The 26076-nt window shown below is 43.5% G+C and overlaps 1 protein-coding gene across 1 annotated transcript; it reads right to left on the bottom strand.

Annotated features, from left to right (window-relative positions):
* On the bottom strand, positions 1-26076 carry LOC128602040 (somatostatin receptor type 5). The gene is made up of 3 exons (XM_053615568.1): positions 25537-26076; positions 20128-21416; positions 1-84 (listed from the first exon to the last, which is right to left on the bottom strand). Exons 2-3 carry the CDS (start codon positions 21265-21267, stop codon positions 1-3), a joined length of 1224 nt encoding a protein of 407 aa, XP_053471543.1. The 5' UTR covers positions 21268-21416; positions 25537-26076.

Below are 26076 nucleotides of genomic sequence, written 5' to 3'. Positions count from 1 at the left end.
TTAAAGTGAGGACTGGCCAATCACTTTAGATTTCACCGGTTGCGGTTGCGACGTTTGACCCGAGAACGGCTCCAACTGCATGTCCTGCAGAGACACAGAGAACACACTCAGAGACACGAAGTGTATGACAAACTTACCCTTACTGGACATTTTACAGCTGCACATACCTCTTAATGTACAATTATCTGTTTTGGACAAAGTATTGACCCCCCCCCCAAACACACACACCATTATCAAGCTCAATGCTTAACCTTTAACCATAAATCCTAAATCCGAATCCTGGATTCTGATTGGTCAGAAGGTGTTTTTCTAAAACAGCAGTTCTGACAGTTGCAAATCACACGAATATTAACGTGCTGGTTTTAATACTGTTACTGTTTCTATAGTAACAGCCACAAAATCACGTGTAATCGTTGTGCTTTAAAAGGAATCACAGACTCGGGGACGTGCTGTTGTAGAAAAATAATCAACTCCGCGGTGGTAACAGGAAGTCTGCTTTAATCACACCACAGTGCCACTGGTTAATTTGTGTGTGTTTATTGTATAGTGTACGTTCTTTATACTGTAAGTATAATGTTGGTTGTGCACAGATGAATAAACACTCATAGAACACACACACACACACATGCTTTCCAGCCCTGCAGCAGTGTAGCATGGCAAGAACAACTCCATTAATGATAATGAGAACAGCTTGGCCTTGTTATTATTGTAAATCCAATCACACACACACACACACACACACACACACACACACACACACACACAGCCTATGAAAAGCGGAAACCAGTCTTTTCACCTATGATAGTGTGACACAGTGAGCAGCCGTTTCACACATCAGCGATAAAATCCCGAATAATTCTCTGTAATCGAGAGAGAAATTGTTAAACGTTGCAGAACAGTGATCTGAACCTCAGCACGGACTCGTGGAAATCGAGCCAAAATGACTTCATATGGGATTTAGGAACAGCTCATGATCTTTAAATCACTCAACCATCAGCAATTTTACATCAGTGATCGCTGATATCACGCAAAATACCACGAAATATCACCAAATACCACCAAATACCACAAAATACCATGAAATCCCATGAAATCCCATATAATCCCATGAAATCCCATGAAATCCCATATAATCCCATGAAATCCCATGAAATCCCAGCACTTCCAGTCCTTCCTATACGTAAACTACACAAGTCCATGAGTTGCGTAACATCTCCTCGCTGCTTCCTCCTGCTGAGACAGACATCACGGATTTAGTACTCAGCTAAGCCTCATGCTGCACTGCTACGGCGCCTGGCAGGCATGTCTTCTGTCTGATTGCACCGAATTAGACTTGATATAAAGAATCTTATACTTTATCGACACCACGACGCGATGAGGACGCACTCTTCCTGCCAGAGATTTACCGAAGCAGAGTGAAGAGCAGAGTTAAACCGTGCAGCAGGGGTTTTCAGAGAAGCCTTCCAGCAGCGTGTATGTGGAGGGGTTGGGGTGGGGGGTGTTGGATTATTGGGGGGATTATTGGGGGGAACATTATAGCAGAGCTTGTAAAGAAAAACAATTTTCTAAACATGACTCAGCGCGGCTTCTGTAGCAGATCCTGCGGTGTTGCGCTTTATCTAATCACACGCTTTTATGCTAACTGTTTCGCTCGGAGCGGCTCGTCGGATCAGAGACTAGCTACAGGGCTGGAGACGTTAGCTTAGCCAAACCCACGTCATGGCTCGTTTGAAGGAAAGTCGATGACAAAAAATGAAACAAATAAAAAGTTTAAAGTGAAGTCTATTCTCTCTGAGCAATTTCTAACGTGGGTTTGACTTTGTAAGGGTTCTTTAAAGTATTCAGAATTCAGCATTTGTTTAGAAGCTTTTGCTAGGATTCCACTTTAATCACTCGCGTTGTGTAGTAGTCACTACTTTGGTGCCACTGAATACTCATTAATCCATCCCATGTGTCCAGTTTCCAGTCGGATTGAGATCGCTGCTACGCTATAGATCGAGGAAACCTGCGGCTGAAACCCGGGACTCTGCAAACACGTTTCTGTCAAACGTCAGGCAGTACAGTCCTGGGAATATAAAGTAATTACAAAGACGTTCCCTCGCGCTCAATTTAACATCTTTAATGATCAGAATCTCATAGAGACCTGTTGTGGAGAGAAACGGGTTCCTGCCTGGTTGTCTGTTCATGCATTTTATTTCAGAGCCTTTAAAAAAAAATAATAATAAAAATCTACACGCCCCTCAATTACAGCAACAGTTCTACAATTTAAAGGCCATTGCTGCGCTTTCTCTGCGTTTCGCTCTCGGAAGATCTAATAATAAGGAACCGAGACGTGATCTGCGTCTGGCGGAGTGTTTGCACGCAACCTCAGGGGCATTACAGGGACGAAATGAGGACTTGTATCGCCTTTTAGTAACAAAAAAATAAATAAAAAAACGAGTCAAGTAAATTCATGGGAAATCGAGGATCAGCTAAATAAATAAATAAACAAATAAATTAAACACCCCTCAGAAACCATTGTTTCATGTTACCGTGGTAATAAGGTGACAATATTTCTTCGTGTAATCTTGAGTTTGGGCGAACGTAGCTAATGTTTCTTGTTATGCGAGTATTCTATTTCGATCGTAAATCAGATTATTCGACCCGTTCTGGATGCTTTGAAAGATAATTGGCAGATAATTGAAAGAATAAAAGAAGATAAAAGAAAGAAAGGCTTCAAAATTAAAAAAAAAACAATTTTTTTAAATGATCTGCCACACAATCGTTTTCAATCGTGTTCAAGGCTTTTTATTATTCAAGAAATGAGTAAAGAGCGTCTAGAAATAGGTCAAACGATCATGTATCATGGTTTATCGTAATCGTATCATAGGAAATGAAATATTCCACATTTTTCTGCTGGCTTTGTCGCAGTGATCAGACGGTGCAGTGTTTTAAGCTCTTCTGTACAACAACAACAACAACAACAACTGCAATGAAACACCACTTCTGCTGCACTGAGAATCCAATTTATCCGGACTCGTTCTGCGTTCGAGATGAGCTTCTTTTGTACCGTAGGCTGATTTGGAGCTCCAGTTTATAAAGAAGTGTGCCTCGGCGCTGGGTATTATAAACTGACTCTTGGATCCGAAGGCGTCTGATCTCTAACGCGGCGATGCTTGACTTTGTCGATCGATAGAGGTGGAGAAAATCGCTGCGTATGAAATCTACTCATTAAATAACACGTGTCACTCAAATGCACTAGGTATAAACGATACCTACGATACGTCTGTCAAAAAAAGCTACGCCCGAGTGCTGGACGTGATTGACACGAAGCCCCGACGGTCATCTGGGAGTTTACGCAGTTCATTCGGTTTCTACGCAATTAAATACCACGAACAACACGTCGCCATCTGCTTGAACAGGAACAGGATGAACACGGAGCTCGTATTAAGCGTAGACAAACACGGCAGTAAAAAAAGAATTCACGCTTCAAATTTAATTGCAAAATGAGCACGTTAGATCTTTATCACCGTGCCCCAGACAGGACAACGACATTCGTTAAAAGATGCTAGACATTCATGGAGCTAGGTTTTACCAAGAAGGAATGTAGCTAGGTGAGATTTCAGGTTAGAACCCTGTGTACGAGTTCCTAGCTTGTTTGGTCACGTTGTATTGGCTAGCAGTTGCTACGCGCCAGCTAGCTAGACTCTGAGTTCAGGGACAACTCTGTCTGATTGAAGAGCAGGAGGAGGAAAAGAAGAGTAGATCTGGTTTTATCAGGTGCCGTTTCCTGGTATATTACTAGCATTAGTGTTTTTAATCGTTTTCAGCTCAGCCGTCTTATTATGGCGAGATTGGATTACGGGAAATCATTCAAACATCAAACCGACTTATGCTAGCAAAATTCGAGAATGTTATAGCAGCATCTTCAGCTACCGATTCTCCCTACCAATCTGTCCTAGGAAGTGCTATCAAGGATCGTTTCTTCTGGCTGCCATCAACCATCACAATGCCTCCTCCCAGCATGCACTTTTAGAAAATTAAAGTTTCCGTCTAGCACCCTAAATAGTTCTGTAGGGGGAACCCATAAAGGTTCCATGTAGAAGCCTACAAAATAGTGTTTCACTTTTAGAAAAAGCTCAGTCTCTCAGTATCAGCTCCAAAACAATAACCCATATCCCACATATCATCCGTCCATCCATCCATCCATGCATCCGTCCATCCATCCATCCGTCTACTCATGCATCCATGCATCCATCCATCCATCTTCCATAAAGGTTTCTCTGCTTTGTCCTGCTGGTGGAATAATAATAATAATAATAATAATAATAATCTTTATTTATATAACACCTTTCATACAAAAAGCACTTCAAAATGCTTCACAAAATGGCAGTTACATACAGAATAAAGATAAGGATATAACATTTAATAAAGATAAGGATATAACATTTAATAAAGATAAGGATATAGCATTTAATAAAGATAAGGATATAGCATTTAATAAAGATAAGGATATAGCATTTAATAAAGATAAGGATATAGCATTTAATAAAGATAAGGATATAACATTTAATAGAAGAAAAGCTTAAACAGAACATAAGAAGATTAAAATATACTGTATCTGATTAATAAATAATTAAAAACTAAATTAAGGTTAAAATGATGAAAAACGAGAAGGGTAGAGGGAGGGGTGATGCTGTACAGGCTGGAATTCAAACACAAAACATGCAGTCATCCATTCACTCATCCATCCATCCATCCATCCATTCATACATACATACATACATACATACATCTATCCAAACATCCATCCTTCCTTCCAAACATCCATCCATCTGTCCATCCAACCATCCATCTATCCACACATCCATTCATACATCCATCCATCCATCCATGCATCCATCTATCCACACATCCATCCATCCACACATCCATTCATACATCCAAACATCTATCCAAACATCCATCCATCCAACCATCCATCTATCCATCCATTCATACATCCATCCATCCATGCATCCATCTATCCACACATCCATCCATCCATCTATCCAAACATCCATTCATCCAAACATCCATCCATCCATCCATCCATCCTTCCAAACATCCATCTATTCATCCAAACATCCATTCATACATCTATCCAAACATACATCCAAACATCCATCCAAACATCCATCCATCCATCCATCCATCCTTCCAAACATTCATCTATCTATCCAAACATACATCCAAACATCCATCCAAACATCCATCCATCCTTCCAAACATCTATCTATCCATCCAAACATCTATTCATATATACATCCATCTAGTCATCCATCTATCCATCCAAACATCCATTTATCTATCTATCAATCCATCCAATGCTAAAGGTTACTTCATTTTGTTCCATTTTGGGGTTTTTTATTCGCTAAAAACCCTCCAGTAGACATTCTCTCATTTAGAACAGGCTCCAAGTTGAACCCTTTCAGAAAGCTCAAAGACTCATCGATCTAAACAACCTTTCTGGAATGCTTTTTCTACGAGTGTGTTTATTTCTGCCCACGTGGCTGAGCCGAGGATGTCTCCGGTCTGTCGGTACACACGGGTACGGGAGATAATAAAGCAGCAGACAGGAATAACCAGGCTGGTCTCATGGTCCCTTCTACATTTATCTCCAGCTGTGTGCTTTCCGCAATAACATCTGGATCTGAAATTCACCATGGGACCGTGCATGATGGGTGACCCACCCTGCATTTGATGAATGGCTAGAGTCTTAAAGACCAGCTATGTTCAGTTGAAGTATAGAAGCATTTCTAAAAATGATCAATCTCTAAGGAAGCTGTGTAGTTCTGTGTTTATTTGACCTTTGACCCGAACTTTTCTTTACATTGATTTTTTTTTACAGTGAAATCTAATTTACAGGCATCATTTTTGCTTAACTGAGGATATTGGGATATATGGGATCCCTGTGTTTATACAGTACGCCGAGACGAATTAGTATCAAGCAGACGTTATTAGTGTAAATCCATACCAATCCGCCATCTGGTATAATAGCAGACATGCTAGAACATGAATTAGCACAAGGCTTAAACATGACTAACTGATAAGTTCATCTGTGGACTAGCATCTGTAAGAAAAATGCACAGATCTAGCTCAAAATGCCTCGTTAGCTTCGCACTTAATTAACCGGCAAGGCTAACCGTAAGATCAGCTAATTTATCAATGCATGGGGTGTGTGTGTGTGTGTGTGTGTGTGTGCTTGCTTCACTTTAAAATTTACTTGGATGGATTTCAAACAAAGTACTGCATATTTCCACATATCTAGTGAAAATCGGTTCTGACAATATTACCGCGTTTAATTCGGACGAATAAACCTTGTGTCTCTTTCTACTCCACTTTGACCTTTTGACTTTGAATAATCTGTTAAAAAGTTACTCAGGGCTGCGTGTGCTTAAGCGCTTGGCCCCCTTGGTCATGTATTTATGTCACTATAGGGACTGAACGTTCTCATAATGGCAGGAATGTGCGACGGTGGTGACCTTGGAGGGACATTTTGACGATTTCCGTCCCGGTCAGCAAAACGTATTTGCGGTCTAGCTGCACATCATATAAGCAGTTATGTTCTCTGGCGGACGGAAATACGGTACAGCCTACATCTGTACAGCCGGGCCAACGCCATTAACACAAGCACACCTCTTCCAGAAGTTAGCCAACTCCCTGCCATGTGTGGCCCAAATCTTTTTGCTCTTATCTGGGCGATGTACCTCAGTGCTATAAAAAGAAATTCCCAGCAAGTTTGATAGGTCAGGCAAAACACACATACGGTCTAAATTTAGCTCAGATCTATTGATGTACCAGATAACACCCACATGTGGCCCAAATGTGCATGCTACCCAGGTTTTAGGAAACATTTTGAATGATTTCCCTACATGAATACACACCGTGCATCAGTTTCAAATACTTATCGCCAACCAGCATGTTTTTGGGGAGGATCTGGAGCCCCAGAACCCCAAACCCCGAACTCTAGAACTGTAAGACACCAAAACAACCTGCTGAGCCACTGCTCCAACTGCTAATACACAAGACAATGGAAAACAACAAAAACACAACTCCAGGAGTGTTTGTGTGTGTGTTTGTGTATGTGTGTCAATAAAGCAGCTACGGCGCGTGTTCAGCTCAGTGTTCTGTTCCCTTGAACATCTATGCAGGTTTGGCAGGCTCGAGCTGAGAGGAGTCTGGATCTGCTGAGCTTTAGAAGCTCAGGCGTTATGAAACGGGATTTTGTCTAAGGCTGGAGTTACACTCCGTGACTTTTACCCGGACTTTAAACAGTCGCTGGCTTTATTCTGCAGACGTTCGTGTCAGCTGGAGTCGACAGTTGGCAAAAGGGCGAAAACTCATCATTTCTCAACTCCCGATCCATGTCCTTAGAGTCAGGCCGGCGAGAGCGAGCTGGAGTGGCTCCAGGGCTGGATTTAAAAAGGGGGGGGGGGGTTCAACTATTAAGTTTTTTGGGGTTTTTTTCTAAATGGGGACAAAAATCACCCCCCTTTTCCCTCCGTTATTATATGACATAGTGTGGATATTATAAATATTTGAATTCCGTGCTAACCTTAGAGCTAACCTGCGAAGGATTTACATTGTACAGTAGCGGTTAAGGTGCAGTATCTGTGCTCCAAATATCCAGATCTGTATCTGTATTAAGATTTAAATCCGACATGGGCGTGGCCTAAGCCGGACGTTGTTTTGTTTTGTTTTTTTCACTGTAACGTAGATATACGCCTCTCATACAATTTGTGGTTTGATATTAGCGACTAGTGCTGCAAACTGGCCCTTAAATAAACGACGGTGAATGTGAAACTTCATAAACAAATGTTAGATCACGAGGAAGAGGAAGGAATGCTTAATTCGTTCCTTGTTTACAAACAGAAAAGAATAAGACACAGGAGGTTCGAGAGGGCGTTAGATAACTCGAGGGTTGAGGATGGGGAGGGAGTTCAGCATGCTGGTGAGGTGAAACTGCCTCGACGGTTCGAAAGAATCGTTTCTAGCGTCCAATCACAGGCTCGGACGCGACACGTTCGTCCGTGGGGTTCACTCGGCGATTATGTCATATTTATCCTGGAAGCCAGATGCTGCCTCTGTGTGACGTACGCTCGGTTCTAGCACCTTAACGCGCTCTTGATTTGTACCCTGAAGGGTTCTATCTAAACACCTACAAATGTAGAAGCCATAAACAGCCCATATCGTTCTTTTTTTAAAGATCACAGCCATAACAATTTACAGAACGAATTAGGAAGTGCTCCGGCGTTTTCATAATCTCATGAACACACACACACGAACATCCACCCACGCTGGTGCTCATACATGAAGAATCCAGATGTGTGCACACGCCTGGAAAGATACAGAACATGTGTGCCCAGTCTCCGAGGAGCTTAGGAAACTGCAACTATTACTGCTCGTAAAAATGTGTGTGGAACAACAAGTACTGTCAAATACCACATGTGGTCACACACACACACACGCGCGCACACACACACACACACCGAGGAACCATTCCTCCACAGAGCCAGTGTGAACATGAATTACGGTGCTGGAGCAGTGTGTAAAATCACACAGAATCAGCCTGATGAAGTCCCGATGTGCTGCGTAACCCTCCGCATTCCAGAAGGAGATCCACTGGGAATGCTCTCACTCTTTCACACACACACACACACACAAAAGACAAAAACAACCCCACAAAAACGAATCTTGGTATGTTCGCATTCTTCCTTTGGCAGGGTCCCATAGCTGTCTAGTGCCTGTGAGACTCAGAATGTTTCTATTCCAGCATCATAAACGTTAGCTGGAGAGGAGAGGATAAGACGTGAAAGGAGAGAGAAAGGCGTGAGAGGAGAGAGAAAGGCGTGAGAGGAGAGGATAAGACGTGAGAGGAGAGGAAAGGCGTGAGTGGAGAGGATAAGACGTGAGAGGAGAGGATAAGACGTGAGAGGAGAGGAAAGGCGTGAGTGGAGAGGATAAGACGTGAGAGGAGAGGATAAGACGTGAGAGGAGAGAGAAAGGCGTGAGTGGAGAGGATAAGACGTGAGAGGAGAGGAAAAGACGTGAGAGGAGAGAGAAAGGCGTGAGAGGAGAGGATAAGACGTGAGAGGAGAGGATAAGACGTGAGAGGAGAGGGAAAGGCGTGAGAGGAGAGGATAAGACGTGAGAGGAGAGAGAAAAGCGTGAGAGGAGAGGATAAGACGTGAGAGGAGAGGAAAGGCGTGAGAGGAGAGGATAATACGTGAGAGGAGAGGATAAGACGTGAGAGGAGAGGGAAAGGCGTGATTGGAGAGGATAAGACGTGAGAGGAGAGGAAAGGCGTGAGAGGAGAGGATAATACGTGAGAGGAGAGGATAAGACGTGAGAGGAGAGGGAAAGGCGTGATTGGAGAGGATAAGACGTGAGAGGAGAGGAAAGGCGTGAGAGGAGAGGATAAGACGTGAGAGGAGAGGAAAGGCGTGAGAGGAGAGGATAATACGTGAGAGGAGAGGATAAGACGTGAGAGGAGAGGGAAAGGCGTGATTGGAGAGGATAAGACGTGAGAGGAGAGGGAAAAGCGTGAGAGGAGAGGATAAGACGTGAGAGGAGAGGAAAGGCGTGAGAGGAGAGGATAAGACGTGAGAGGAGAGGAAAGGCGTGAGAGGAGAGGATAAGACGTGAGAGGAGAGGGAAAGGCGTGATTGGAGAGGATAAGACGTGAGAGGAGAGGGAAAAGCGTGAGAGGAGAGGATAAGACGTGAGAGGAGAGGAAAGGCGTGAGAGGAGAGGATAAGACGTGAGAGGAGAGGAAAGGCGTGAGAGGAGAGGATAAGACGTGAGAGGAGAGGGAAAGGCGTGATTGGAGAGGATAAGACGTGAGAGGAGAGGGAAAAGCGTGAGAGGAGAGGATAAGACGTGAGAGGAGAGGAAAGGCGTGAGAGGAGAGGATAATACGTGAGAGGAGAGGATAAGACGTGAGAGGAGAGGGAAAGGCGTGATTGGAGAGGATAAGACGTGAGAGGAGAGGGAAAGGCGTGATTGGAGAGGATAAGACGTGAGAGGAGAGGGAAAGGCGTGAGAGGAGAGGATAAGACGTGAGAGGAGAGGGAAAGGCGTGATTGGAGAGGATAAGACGTGAGAGGAGAGGGAAAGGCGTGATTGGAGAGGATAAGACGTGAGAGGAGAGGGAAAGGCGTGATTGGAGAGGATAAGACGTGAGAGGAGAGGGAAAGGCGTGATTGGAGAGGATAAGACGTGAGAGGAGAGGGAAAGGCGTGATTGGAGAGGATAAGACGTGAGAGGAGAGGGAAAGGCGTGATTGGAGAGGATAAGACGTGAGAGGAGAGGGAAAGGCGTGAGAGTGGATTTGGCGGGTGTTGCGACTCCCTGTCCTGAACTGAGGGATATGTTTTTGAGGAGAGATGTGCTAAATGATTGGGATTTATTATTTTATTTGTTGGGGTTTTTTTTTTTCAGATACAGAGTTCTGGCACACAGGCTGGGATTTTTACTTTCCCCGTGTCTCAGCTCACTCCGATTTTCTCGACACGCCTGGTTTTCGGTTTCATGATCACATGAAAAGGGACGCTAAAACTTTGAGAGACGAGGGACGCTAAAACTTTGGGGAGCCCCAAAGGAGCCGTGCATGTATCACTGATGTATCACCCTTCAAGTCCCTCATATACAGGTTACACAGGGGACCCTTAGTGCTGTTGTGGCGTCATAAAGGGGCCAGGTTAACACACCGCCACCCCTGCTCCTGCCCCTGCCCCTATTAACTGCCCACCATTAACAGTAGTGTTATTCACTGTTTAGCGAGCTTTTACAGTCCATTACCGAACGAAAGGTCACGCCGTAGCTCAGTATTCCCCTTGTTGTTAGCGAATCCATTTCTAGGCCATTTCTCCTTGAATATGAACGTGACAGCTGTTGCACACGGAAGGTTTCACATCTGCCTGCGTTATTAGCATTAAAGTCAACAAGACAACCTGAACAATCTGACATAAATGCCGTTCCAACTACGCTGGCATTCGAGCCGAGTAGCTTTTGCGAAATAGATTTGATCTCCATGATGAAATTTAAGTAGCCTGCTTCTGCCTGGTCCTCTAGACAGCGACCCTCGCGACTGCCGAGCTTCTCGTTTTCACCTTTAGAACAGATACATGTGATATATGTGAGAAAAGTGAGCCTACTATTTATACATGCCTGTTACCATGGTAGCAGATCAATAAATGTACACGAGAAGGAGTAGAGAAGAGCGAACGAGGTCAACTGTGTCAAATAACTTGAACTGACTTGAATATCCAGTGCAGTGAAATGATATATTATTTATTTGCTTAGTAACCACGACGGTTTTCGGTCTAATTTAGGACAGCGGTTGTTACAAAAGAAAAGCAGGGTCGTCGTTTTTATTTGCACCATCTTGTTGTTCTGTTGGAGACAGAATTGGATCCTTGCTTGATGGGTTACTGTGGCAGATAGCATAACTTTAGCTAGCTTACTAGCTTCGTGGCATAAAGCTGCAGCTCTCTACACAAACCGCACCTGGGACACGCCCACTACACTAGCATGGCTTAGCTCATGAACACCAAATTCTTATCGGTAAATACTGGGCCATGATTCTGCAGCTGGCTAGCATCTGGCTTTCCTCACAGCTACTGAAGAATCCACGGCCCAATCGAAAACCTTCTCCAACCTTCATTTGTTTTTCATCCAAGGTTACGAAAGTCCACTTCGTTCGAAGTCAAATTTCCGTCGGTTCTGGGGTTTTTTTCAAAGTCCGCAGCGTTAGCGACGACTTTAAATTCGTCTTTGAGCCCAGCACGGCGAGGTGTTGGGTTTACACGTGCAGGAACAGACACGCCGGACGGATTTTCCATTTAAATCGAGTAGTTTAGAATTTCCTAGCGTGAGGTAACTTGTGAAAACTCCTTTCTTGAACTTGTCAGCGGGCGTAACCTAAGATTATTAAGAAATTGATTTAACCCAGCACTGGAAAAATCCAGGAAACCCAACACCCTCCTCCTCCTAATCTCCCATCATGCTGAGTTCGGTGCAACACGAAACTCTCGAACACACAAAAAAGACCCTCATCCAACAGGTGTAACGTGTCATCTGGGAAAAAAAAAGAAAAAAAAAAGAAAGCACTCACGTGTTGAAGCAGGTGAGACTGATTAAAGTTGGAATTAAACTTTCAACCCCCAGACGATTGAAAACTGAGAGACAAGTACGGTCGGGTTAATCACGTAAGCGTCGGCCGTATATGGCCTGAACAGTCGGATCTCTTTCGGGACACGACTTTCACGAAATTACTCCCGTGGTCCATTTCAAGGTCAGGTTCCTTTCTACAACGTCAGACTGACATGCTAAATACCTAGCAAAGAAATGTCGTTTCCATGGCGTAGCTGGCTACGTAAAAAAAAAAAAAAACAACAACCCAAAAAACAACCTATATTTCTTTTTTTTTTTTTTGCTCCGCTTTTGAAAAGTTAATTGTAAATCATAATGCCTTCTGGGTAGGTTACGTTTATGTTTCTTAGACCTACAGTGACAAATCGAGTTGTTTTGAAGTAATAAAAAGTCACGGAACACTCAAGGAGAGACAAGGACACGTGGACGAGGGTACGTTAAGAACAGGGTCGGAATGCAGGTTATATAGAGCGCCGTATCTCCAGGCGAGTCGGTGAGCGCTCATCTATAACCCCCGTGTGCTTCATAGCACCCAGTGACGTTTACCCAACAGTAAAAAAAAAAAAAAACAACTAGCTGATGATTTATTATTAGTCGTTTTTTCAGACCTGGACCAACAGACGCTGGAGGACCGAGTTTTATTTTTGTTGACGTGCACAAAATGTAATTCAATCAATGAAGAACAACTCAATGGGGAGGACGATATGTCCAGTGTGAAGCGCTTCGGAACCGCTAAGGTTAAAAAAATAAAAAAATAAAAAGCGCTATATAAGTGCAGTGTTTACCAAAAGCTCCGTGAGAAGACATGAGGAAGAAACCAGACAGGTGACAGACAGAGTGGAAGGGTGTTAAGAGTCCGGTCCAAAATGTGAAATCAGTGTGTTCATTCGTCTGTTCCTTTCAGCCTGCGGTCTCTGCGCCTCGTGCTACAGTGCCCTCGTGGACTTTTAGTCTACGGCCTTTAGCGATGCAACACCTGCCGCTAAGTATTAACCTCACGATCCGTCTGTCTCCCTAAACTGGGCGAGTTAACGACAAAACTGCCCTGCCGTGCTCACAGAACCGCCCCCGGGTTTACAGCCAACAGCGAACGGCGTAAACATTTCAATACGAGGTTGGTGGTTTAAAACTTTAGAAGCTAGGATTACAGTTTAAGGGCCCAAATGTACCGTTTACAGTGTCAACATTCAAATGTCCGTAGCAGAGGTTTACAATACAAAGGCTTGCATGTAATTTACACGACCAGGGTTCAGGTGTAAACAGTTTAATGCTTAAGTGGTCTGTATAATTCGAACCACCGGATTACAAATGAACACGTGAGAAGATACACGTTTACAGGCTTAACATTAAAGTTTACACTGTTAACGGTAAACCATGAAGTTCAAAAGTTCCAATGTGAGGTTTTATATACAGCGCCCTCCACTAATATTGGCACCCTTGGTCAATTTGAGCAGAGAAAGCTGTGAAAATTTGTCTTTGATCATTTAAACTTTTGATCTTTTGTTCCAAAAAGTTCACAGAAAATACTCCGTTCTCATGGAGATCAAACCATTGCAAACACAATACAGGTTTATATATATATATATATATATATATATATATATATATATATATATATATAAATCTTTGTTAAATGTAGGTGTGCAACAATTATTGGCACCCTTTAAGTCAACACTTTGTGCTACCTCCCTTTGCTAATATAACAGCTCTGAGTCTTCTCCTATAACGCCTGATGAGGTTGGAGAATACATGGCGAGGGATCTGAGAGCGTTCCTCCAGACAGAATCTCTCCAGATCCTTCACATTTCAAGGTCCACGCTGGTGGACTCTCCTCTTCAGTTCACCCCACAGGTGTTCTATGGGGTTCAGGTCAGGGGACTGGGATGGTCATGACAGGAGCTTGATGTTGTGGTCAGTAAACCATTTTTGTGTTGATTTTGATGTGTGTTTTGGATCATTGTCCTGCTGGAAGATCCAACCACGGCCCATTTGAAGCTTTCTGGCAGAGACAGTCAGGTTTTCATTTAATATCTGTTGATATTTGATGGAGTCCATGATGCCATGTATCCTAACAAAATGTCCAGGTCCTCTGGCAGAAAAACAGCCCAAAACATTAAAGATCCACCTCCATATTTAACCGTGGCCATGAGGTACTTTTCCATACGGCTACCTCTCTGTGTGCTCCAAAACCACCTCTGGTGTTTATTACCAAAAAGCTCTATTTTGGTTTCATCTGACCATCGAACCCGATCCCATTTGAAGTTCCAGTAGTGTCTGGCACGCTGAAGATGCTCGAGTTTGTTTTTGGATGAGAGTAGAGGCTTTTTTTCTTGAAACTCTTCCAAACAGCTTGTGGTGATGTAGGTGACTTCAGATTGTAGTTTCGGAGACTTTCTGACCCCAAGACCCAACTAACTTCTGCAGTTCTCCAGCTATGATCCTTGGAGATGTTTTGTCCACTCGAACCGTCCTCTTCACAGTGCGTTGAGACGATATAGACACACGTCCAATTCCAGGTCGATTCATAACATTTCCAGTCGACTGGAACTTCTTAATTATTGCCCTGATGGTGGAAATGGGCATTTTCAATGCTTGTGCTATTTTCTTATAGCCACGCCCCATTGTGTGAAGCTCAACAACCTTTTGCTGCACATCACAGCTATATTCCTCGCTCTTACCCATCGTTATATATGACTAAGGGAATTTGGCCTGTGTATTACCGCATATTTATACCCCTGTGAAAGTCATGGTTGAACAATTTCCTGTTCAAAAAAGGTTAAACAATAAAGACAGCCTTCGTTGCTCACAGTTACCACTGGCGCCAATATTAATGGAGGGCACGGCAGGCCATAATGGTTTTTAATGTAAATTTGACCACGGGTGTCCGAGTGAATGTTCTTCTTTTGAGTTTTTTGAGTTTACAATGAAGTGAAGGTGATGAATTGTGTGTGTCCCTTTCCACAGCCGGGTCAGCCGTCAGGAAATTCACCCTCACTTGTCCTACAAGTCACACAAAACCGTCAGAGTTAGAATGAGATTTATCATGCAGGACTGCATCAGATAAGGTCTAAATAAGGGCATGAGAGGACACACACACACACACACACACACACAATGGTAACCCCCCCGACCCCCCCTCCTTCCAATCCCACTACCATCATGTGAACTAAGGGGGCGTTTTCAGGATTAAAGTGACACTTTATACATGGCATTCTAGCACAATGGCTTAGAAACACAACTTCAGGCATACACAGAAAAACAACACACACACACACACACACACACACACACACACACACACACACACATTCTTTAACCGTGTAGCCCATATGTCCAAAGTATTGGCCCCTTTTTTACTCCTCTCTCAATGGAAAATGAACAATGACCACCGCCGGGCAGGTATTAATTGGTTCGGTTGACCGTTTTTTGACATTGAGGTGTTTAAACGCTCCCGAATTGTGTTATGCACACAAACCTGGCTCCTATTTTGTCCACAAACACACATCAATATGTACACACACCCACCCGCACAGCCTACGAGCAGACGTTGTGCATGTGTCGGGGTCCTGGCTGCTCCGCACACAACCACACGTGCGAATAAACACATATAAACTTATATACTTCATATATGCGTTACACACATGCACAGCTTAGATACATGATCTGCACACCATACAGACACATACACACACACACACACACACACACACACACACAGTGATGTTATGCACACACACACACACGCTCGATTTCCCTTGACGTCAAACAAGTTAGTGTTCAATCCAGATAAGGCAACAGCTTTAAATAAGGACATGTCATCCATTTAAAGGACACACACACACACACACACACACACACACACACACACACACAGTGTATGTCCGCATACACTCACTCTACACATATTCTGAATTTGGCTAGCACCAGGTGCCTCTTCATCCACGCAGGAAGAGCTTCATTTACATTTGATTGGTCACAAACTTGATCATGTGACATCACCACGATGGCTAACTTAACGTTAGCTAGCGTTCTAATTTACCTAGCATTAGCCTGCTTGATAGCAAACGTAGCAACTGTTTTTTTTTTCCAAGCTAGGACTGTTAAATATTAGATCTCTTACGTCTAAAGCACTTATTGTTAATGAAACCATCATTGATCAGGAGTTTAATATAATGTGTTCAACAGAAATATGGATTAAACTAAACGAATACACAGCACTAAACGAAGCCAGTCCTCCTGGATACAGTTATATACATCAGCCACGTCTGACTGGCAGAGGAGGAGGAGTCACACAAAAACCTAGTCATAAATTCAACTCTTCTGAAGTTCTTTAGAATAGTATAACATATGTAACCACAAAAAATAAGTCGATTCCGCTATTTATTATTATTTACAGACCCCCGGAGCCGTATTCTGAATTCCTTGGTGAATTTGTAGATTTCATCTCGAACCTGGTTGTTTCTCTAGATAAAGCTTTACTTGTTGGTGACTTTAATATTCATTTTGAGAACCCGGAAGACCCTCTGAGAACAGCGGTCGTGTCCATTCTAGACTCAGCAGGGGTCAATCAGGATGTAATAAGACCCACTCATAGCGGCGGTCACACTCTTGACCTGATACTAACATACGGAATAAATATAGGAAACATAGACACACTTTCGCAGTCTGAAGCGATCTCAGATCATTGCGGCTTGCCACGCTACCGTGTCAAACGTACATTTACGTCAGCTACTGTGCAGAGTTTTGCCAATAACCTCCCAGAGATATCAGCTATGATTGGATTACCTTCTGACCCCAAAGAACTTGAACATACAACTAAATGGAAAGGGGTGGCTTGGCGGTTTAAGGCTCTGGGTTATTGATCGGCAGGTCAGGGGTTCACGCCCCAGCACTGCCAGGCTCTGGGCTACTGATTGGAAGGTCAGGGGTTCATTTAATACTGTAGTGAAGTTTACTAGGAAAAAAAAAACACCACAGAAACATGCACACGATCATTACATAGCTGTGAGGATGTCATGCATTTTTTCACTGGCAAAATTGAAAATATTAGACATGAAATTCAGACTATACTGCCACTGTTGGGCCCTTGAGCAAGGCCCTTAACCCTCTCTGCTCCTGGGGCAATGTATCATGGCTGACCCTGCACTCTGACCCCAACCTCCTAACATGCTGGGGTATGTGAAGAAAAGAATTTCACTCTGCTGTAATGTATACGTGACTAATAAAGACTCATTACCATTATAATATAGCAGTATCAGACCAATGATTAGAATGTTTTAGAGACCGAACTAATTTCATTAATTTCTTCATCAAAATCATCAATTTGTATACTGCATCCCTTACCTATAGATTATTCCAGAAGTAACCCCTTCTAAATATAATCAACTCTTCCCTTAGCACTGGGTATGTACCTAAATCATTTAAATTAGCAGTTATCAAACCCTGATTTAAAAACCTGACCTCAATCCCTCCCAATTGTCCAGCTATAGACCAATATCAGATCTCCCCTTTATCTCCAAGATCTTAGAAAAGGTTGTACAAAGCAGCTACGCTCGTACTTACATAGGAGCAACATTCATGAAATGTATCAGTCAGGATTTAGACCTCATCATAGCACAGAGACAGCGCTGGTTAAAGTAGTAAATGACCTACTACTGACCTCTGATCAGGGTTGTGTCTCGCTGCTTGTGTTACTTGACCTTAATGCAGCTTTTGATACTATAGATCATACTATTCTCCTTGATAGATTAGAAAATGTTGTTGGCATTAAGGGAACAGTCCTCTCCTGGCTCAGGTCTTATCTGACCGATCGTTATCAGTTCGTAGATGTAAATGGAGACTTCTCCACGCATACCGAGGTTAAATTTGGTGTTCCACAGGGTTCTGTTTTAGGCCCACTGCTTTTTACTTTATATATGCTACCTCTGGGTCAAATTATTCGTAAACATGGAATTAGCTTCCACTGTTATGCTGATGATACACAGCTGTATGTTTCAGCGAAGCCAGAGGACAGACAGCAGGTCAATAAAGTTGAGGAATGTGTAAAGGACATTAGAAGTTGGATGCTTATTAACTTTCTCTTACTTAATTCTGATAAGACAGAAGTACTTGTATTAGAACCACGTGTAGCTAGAAGTAAGCTTTCTGATCTCACAGTAACTCTGGATGGACTTTCTGTTTCATCATGTGCAGCAGTAAAAGACCTCGGAGTGATTATTGACTCCAGTCTATCATTTGATGCTCATGTAGATAATATTACTAGGATAGTCTTCGTTCATCTCAGAAATATTTCTAAGATAAGAAATATAATGTCACTACATGATGCAGAAATATTAGTTCATGCTTTCGTCACCTCACCCCACGTCAGGTTTGTTGACTGTGGAGTGGCTGGCCACCTTATGTCCCAGGGAGCCCTCATGTCTGTGTTACCTTCTAGCTCTCCCTTTCAGTTATGCTGTCATAGCTAGTCTTGCCAGAGTCCCTGCTTTCACTCACGCAAAGTACATTGTCCTTAACCGTTACAGGACAATAACCATACCTAATAAGCTCTCCTTCCCTTTCCCTCTCTCTCTCTCGCTCTCTCTCTTTCTTTCTGTCGAGCTACACATGATACTCCTGAGATACCAGTGATCCTGACCCCTTCTGCACTCCGGACCTGCCTGATCCATCTTGATGCCCCACTTCTGCTTGGAGTTCTCATCAGTCGGAAGTCACATGCTGCTGCTGAGGATGACCCCACACGGTGCAGCCTGGAGGTGACTGGGATTACTGAGGATGGTACCACTTAAAAACCATAAAGATGGCCTTGGACCTCAATTCATATAAACAGTTATGCTATGATGCCACAATCAGTTCTGCACTCGTCTCCATCAGTGAACAGTAGAGAAGTTCAACAAAACAGACTTCCTGTAGAAACTGTCATGAATTTCCTGTTTACACAACTGCACTATTTGACCATGTAGTATTAGCACATTTATAGAAGGGGTGTATTTATTTATAATCGCACTATCCGGTGTCACCCAGATGAGGACGGGTTCCCTTTTGACTCTGGTTCCTCTCAAGGTTTCTTCCTCATATCGTCTCAGGGAGTTTTTCCTCACCACCGTCGCCTCCGGCTGCTCGTTAGTGATAAGTTCAAACATTTAAAATCTATATCCGGAATTTCTACATTTCTGTAAAGCTGCTTTGGGACAATGTCCGTTGTTAAAATCGCTAAACAAATAAAACTGAATTGAACCGAATCGAAAGTTTCCAATGATTAAACTAAACCCAGTTTTTTATAACATTGGCTAACTTGCTAGCAAACCTGGCTACTGGTTTACTTGACACTCCATACCATTAGCTAGGTCGCTATCAAACTTGGCAACCTGTTTTGTAAAAAATGCTTAGCCTAATGTCAGGTAGCTATCAAAGAAAAGAATATTACCCATCGCATGGTGATCGATTACCTGCTGTTAGCTAGCTTGATAGTGAACTGGACAAGCTCAGTGACTCTTCACCTAGCTTTCTTTGAAAAACTTAGCTGCTGGTTGTTGTTTTTTTCACAGCAAACAATTTATCTAATGTTAGACGGCTTGCTAATGAACATGGCCACTGAGATTAATTACACAGTGCAGTAGTTTAGCTAGCAAATTTGGATGGTTTCTGGATGTTAGACAGCTACTCCTGGAGAGGTGCTGGTAATATTAGCTAGCTATTTAGCTGGATAAGGTTAGCGGCATAGCTAGCTAGCTAGCTTATCTACTGTTGCTAAACTATGATATTGTGTAAATAATAGCAGTATTTCATTCTCGGTGGTATGTTGAGCCAAAAAGGTGAAAAGAAAAGAAAATTGTGACAGGCAAATGATCAAGTCGGTGACTGGTTGAACAAATTTGCCTTAAGCTCCACCCTTTTTGACCTGAGGACACTGTGTGAGACTGAGAGTGTGTGTGTGTCTGTGTGTGTGAGTACCTGGCTGGTCTGCGCATGCCCATTAATGTGGTCGTTCCTCACTGGAAGGAAGCCATCGAATGCGCTCGTCTTGTCAGTGCGTGGCGCGCTCGGCTCCCCGTCCTCCACGCCGTTGGCCCTGCGCAGGCACAGCACCTTCCGGAAACTCTGCCTGAAGTTATCAGACAGGAAACCGTAGAGAACTGGGTTGGCGCAGCTGTTGGCGTACGTGAGGCTGACTGAGAAGAAGTAGACGCCCACCATCACGCTGTTCTCGGGCAGGTGGAATATGAGGTTGACGATGTTGACGGTATAGAAGGGCAGCCAGCAGAGCACGAACGCCACTACGATGACCACCACCATGCGCGTCACCTTGCGCTCAGAGCGGCGCCGCCTCCCCAATCCGGTCCGCGCTCCCGAAGCCTTCACCCGCACCACGATGAGCACGTAGCACACGCATATCACAAGCAACGGCGCGAAGAAGCCGAGCACAGACGTGTAGAGGATGAACGCCACTGGCCAAATGGTGTGCGGCTCTGGCCAGCTCATGTTGCAGGAATTGAACTTGTCCTGAACGTCGGAAAAGATCACCACTGGCAGCACCACTATGAACGACGTGGTCCACACCGCAGCGCTTACCGCTTTGGCCACGCGGGGCCGGCGCCACCTGCTGGAACGGAGAGGGTGAACGACGGCCAGGTAACGGTCGATGCTCATCACCGTAAGGCAGAAGATGCTCGTGAACTGGTTGAGCGAATCGGTCGTCATGACCACGCGGCACAGGAAGGATCCGAACGGCCAGTACGAAAGGACGTTCTGCGTACTCATGAACGGCTGGCTCAGGATGTAGAGCTCGTCCGCCACCGCCAGGTTCAGGATGTAGATGTTGGTCACGGTCTTCATCTTGACATACCGCAGCACCACGTAGATGGCCAGCGTGTTGCCTATGAGTCCGACGATGAACACGATCACCGATATGACCGCCGTCATCACCATGCTGCTGCTGAAAAACGGCTCGGTCTGGTTCGACATCCCGTACGACTGATTGTTCGTCATCCTTGACACCATTGACGCTAAAGGACTTCCGGTTCTAAAGTCTGAAGTGTTAAAGCTCCCCACGAGGGGATCTTCCACCTGGCTCCATAACTCCCCTGACTCCATGTAGAGCAGGAGACGGACAGAGTGCGCAATAAAGGAAGAACGTGAGCGGAGAAGCGAGGCGTGCCGGTGCTCTCAGGGCCTCTGGTGGACGCTGTTAGAGGTTGGCTGCCTTAGTTCTGCGAAAAGACAGAAAGAGCGAGAGAATGAGACTGAAGCAGGGAAGAACGAGAGAGAGAGAGAGAGAGAGAGAGAGTGAGTGAGTGAGAGTGTGAGGTCCAAAACACCCACTGCACAGATTTCACTTGCTTTCAATGCGGCGTTAGTCAGCGTTGTGATTCAGCGGAGGTGTCTCGCACAGCGATCGCAGAACAGAACCTATACGATACCCAAATGGTCATGCCATCTCTCACCCATACAGTTTGTCCCACTGAGGGAACCGTTAAAGGTTCTCTGTAGAACTAAGAAGAAAACTAGATCCTAGATGTGTGTGTGGGTTTTTTTTCTTTCTTTCGTTTCATTTTGTGTTTTTTTTTATTATTTTTTTTATTATAGCCCTATAGTTCCGGTCTGTTTGTTTGTTCGAAACAGATTTAAACCGTGATTCAGCGCATCACCAAGGAACCGCTCTGTGCTTAATGCTCCGTAACACTGACTGATTACATTAGCATCGAATGACAAAAACCAGACCGACAACCTTTTTAATGGTGTGTGAGCTTGTGCGGTTTGTCATAACCTCACACAAAACACGGAGCTGCATGACGAGACGTAACCCCGGTAACAACCTTTCTGGCTCCTTTATTTTTCCTTCTTCTTCTTCTTCTTAGTCCAAAACGACACCATCCATATCAAATACATGTGAATGAAGACCCAGAGGTTCTTTTGTTTTTTTTTTTGTTGTTGTTGTTGTTGTAATTGTTGGCGAACGGAAGCAGGTTAATACTTTGTTTATAAACCCAAAACCAAACAGCATGTCAACACCTCGTGGCTGATGAGTCTTTGGTCTGAGTGTATCATGTTTATCGTAACCCGACCTCAGGCTGATAGCCATGATTGATCATCAGACTGGATCATCCAGCTCAAGCTGGTTTCTAGCAGATCGGGGGTCCGTTTTCAAACCACTTCTAGTCGTTCCTAAGAATCCTTCACTGCGCCTAATTAGCCTCAAAGGGTATAGCCGAGAGCTGCAGCAGATATCAGCGTCGGATCATTCCAGAAATTCATAGCTTACATATTTCAACCGCAGAGCCGGTTGGACCACGCTAGCAGGCAGACGTTGCTCGTGTACTGTATGCGTTCGTATCTTGAGTGAATTCAACGCTAAAACCCCTACTCCAGCGTGTCAGGAAAGCCTGAGATTTACTCAGAGGGACTGCGGGTCTCGGAGAAAGGGGGACAAGACAAACCGCAGTACACGACGTATCTGGTCGTACATGACGCACAAAAATAAACGAGTGATAGCGGGGAGTGTTATTTACAAGCCACAGCGAGGAAAAAAAACACGAGTGCTGAAAACGCACGTTAATGTAACACTTAAAACGATGACTTGACACATATTGTGCTGAGTCCAACTGGAACACAAGGAAAGCCTGTGTGCTGCAGTTCAACACTACAGGTTTTAAATTACAGTGGTGCTTGAAAGTTTGTGAACCCTTTAGAATTCCATATATATATATATATATATATGAATTCTAAAAAAATATCTGCAGAAAGATGGCCTAAAACTAAAAAGAGATAAGGAGAACCCAATTAAACAATATATAAAATTCTTAAGGGTTCACAAATTTTCAAGCACCACTGTATTTCTATGTTGTTGGTGTCAATGAACTGATAAAACTGTAAAAGACACTTGCACGTTGTAGATGTTAATTCTACTGTACTTGTTAATGCAACAGGTTAAGAGTTTTTTTTTATCTCTACGCTGTAGGTGTTAATTCTACACTAGGTGTTAGTGGTGTAGGTGTTAATTCTACTCTAGGTGTTAGTGAAGTGTAGGTGTTAATTCTACTCTAAGTGTTAGTGGTGTAGGTGTTAATTCTACTCTAAGTGTTAGTGGTGTAGGTGTTAATTCTACACTAGGTGTGAGTGAAGTGTAGGTGTTAATTCTACTCTAAGTGTTAGTGGTGTAGGTGTTAATTCTACTCTAAGTGTTAGTGGTGTAGGTGTTAATTCTACTCTAGGTGTTAGTGAAGTGTAGGTGTTAATTCTACTCTAAGTGTTAGTGGTGTAGGTGTTAATTCTACTCTAAGTGTTAGTGGTGTAGGTGTTAATTCTACTCTAGGTGTTAGTGGTGTAGGTGTTAATTCTACTCTAAGTGTTAGTGGTGTAGGTGTTAATTCTACTCTAAGTGTTAGTGGTGTAGGTGTTAATTCTACTCTAGGTGTGAGTGAAGTGTAGGTGTTAATTCTACTCTAGGTGTTAGTGGTGTAGGTGTTAATTCTACTCTAGGTGTGAGTGAAGTGTAGGTGTTAATTCTACTCTAAGTGTTAGTGGTGTAGGTGTTAATTCTACTCTAAGTGTTATTGGTGTAGGTGTTAATTCTACTCTAAGTGTTAGTGGTGTAGGTGTTAATTCTACTCTAAGTGTTATTGGTGTAGGTGTTAATTCTACTCTAGGTGTTAGTGGTGTAGGTGTTAATTCTACTCTACGTGTTAGTGAAGTGTAGGTGTTAATTCTACTCTAGGTGTTAGTGGTGTAGGTGTTAATTCTACTCTAAGTGTTATTGGTGTAGGTGTTAATTCTACTCTAAGTGTTAGTGGTGTAGGTGTTAATTCTACTCTAGGTGTTAGTGAAGTGTAGGTGTTAATTCTACTCTAGGTGTTAGTGGTGTAGGTGTTAATTCTACACTAGGTGTTAGTGGTGTAGGTGTTAATTCTACTCTAGGTGTTAGTGAAGTGTAGGTGTTAATTCTACTCTAGGTGTGAGTGAAGTGTAGGTGTTAATTCTACTCTAAGTGTTAGTGGTGTAGGTGTTAATTCTACTCTAAGTGTTAGTGGTGTAGGTGTTAATTCTACTCTAGGTGTTAGTGAAGTGTAGGTGTTAATTCTACTCTAAGTGTTAGTGGTGTAGGTGTTAATTCTACTCTAAGTGTTAGTGGTGTAGGTGTTAATTCTACTCTAGGTGTTAGTGGTGTAGGTGTTAATTCTACTCTAAGTGTTAGTGGTGTAGGTGTTAATTCTACTCTAGGTGTTAGTGGTGTAGGTGTTAATTCTACTCTAGGTGTGAGTGAAGTGTAGGTGTTAATTCTACTCTAAGTGTTAGTGGTGTAGGTGTTAATTCTACTCTAAGTGTTATTGGTGTAGGTGTTAATTCTACTCTAAGTGTTAGTGGTGTAGGTGTTAATTCTACTCTAAGTGTTATTGGTGTAGGTGTTAATTCTACTCTAGGTGTTAGTGGTGTAGGTGTTAATTCTACTCTACGTGTTAGTGAAGTGTAGGTGTTAATTCTACTCTAGGTGTTAGTGGTGTAGGTGTTAATTCTACTCTAAGTGTTATTGGTGTAGGTGTTAATTCTACTCTAAGTGTTAGTGGTGTAGGTGTTAATTCTACTCTAGGTGTTAGTGAAGTGTAGGTGTTAATTCTACTCTAGGTGTTAGTGGTGTAGGTGTTAATTCTACACTAGGTGTTAGTGGTGTAGGTGTTAATTCTACTCTAGGTGTGAGTGAAGTGTAGGTGTTAATTCTACTCTAGGTGTTAGTGGTGTAGGTGTTAATTCTACTCTAAGTGTTAGTGGTGTAGGTGTTAATTCTACTCTAGGTGTGAGTGAAGTGTAGGTGTTAATTCTACTCTAGGTGTTAGTGGTGTAGGTGTTAATTCTACTCTAGGTGTGAGTGAAGTGTAGGTGTTAATTCTACTCTAGGTGTGAGTGAAGTGTAGGTGTTAATTCTACTCTAAGTGTTAGTGGTGTAGGTGTTAATTCTACTCTAGGTGTTAGTGGTGTAGGTGTTAATTCTACTCTAGGTGTTAGTGGTGTAGGTGTTAATTCTACTCTAGGTGTTAGTGGTGTAGGTGTTAATTCTACTCTAAGTGTTATTGGTGTAGGTGTTAATTCTACTCTAGGTGTTAGTGGTGTAGGTGTTAATTCTACTCTACGTGTTAGTGAAGTGTAGGTGTTAATTCTACTCTAGGTGTTAGTGGTGTAGGTGTTAATTCTACTCTAAGTGTTATTGGTGTAGGTGTTAATTCTACTCTAGGTGTGAGTGAAGTGTAGGTGTTAATTCTACTCTAGGTGATAATTCAGCGCTGTAGAAACACGTCCATGTGGTAATATGTGGTGTTAATTAACTCTGTAAGTGTTAATGCAACTCTGAGAGACAGAGAGAGAAATACCTACATGATGATCAGTTTACCCCCACGGTCTCGCGCTGTATCCCCAGTCCCCGCGTGCCGCGTCCGCGGCGGATTCCGGTGCAGCGATTCATCCGAGCGCGCGACAAAACTGTCAAACCGAGCACATAATCCAGACTAGGATTGAGGAACAACTCGCCTCTGGATCACACTCTCTGCACGGGATTACTGCGGGTGCTTTCCTCTTCCTCCTCCTCTTCTTATCATTTAAGACTGTCCCGGTCTCTGGAGTCCGGACTGAGCGCGCGCTGTCTGTGCCATTAGTGCGGTCCGTGTGTGCGCGCGTGAAAGTGTTTTCAAGTTTACGGGTGCGCGCGCGCGCGCGTATGTGTGTGTGTGTGTGTGTGTGCAAAAGGGTGTGCACTAAACTCTGTACCGAAGCGCTTCAGCGCGCGCAGAGAGAGAGAGAGAGAGAGAGAGAGAGAGCGAGAGAGAGAGAGAGGGAGCGCGCGCGCGCGCGAGAGAGAGGGAGAGGTGTATGTGACGTTTATAAATTACGCGCTCGTGGCCGCCCGTATTAACCGAG

This window comes from Ictalurus furcatus, chromosome 26 (genome assembly GCF_023375685.1).
Source record: "Ictalurus furcatus strain D&B chromosome 26, Billie_1.0, whole genome shotgun sequence".
Lineage (NCBI taxonomy): Eukaryota > Metazoa > Chordata > Actinopteri > Siluriformes > Ictaluridae > Ictalurus > Ictalurus furcatus.
The sequence above is the reverse complement of the archived record's forward strand: the minus strand, read 5'-3'. Positions and strand labels throughout refer to the sequence as shown.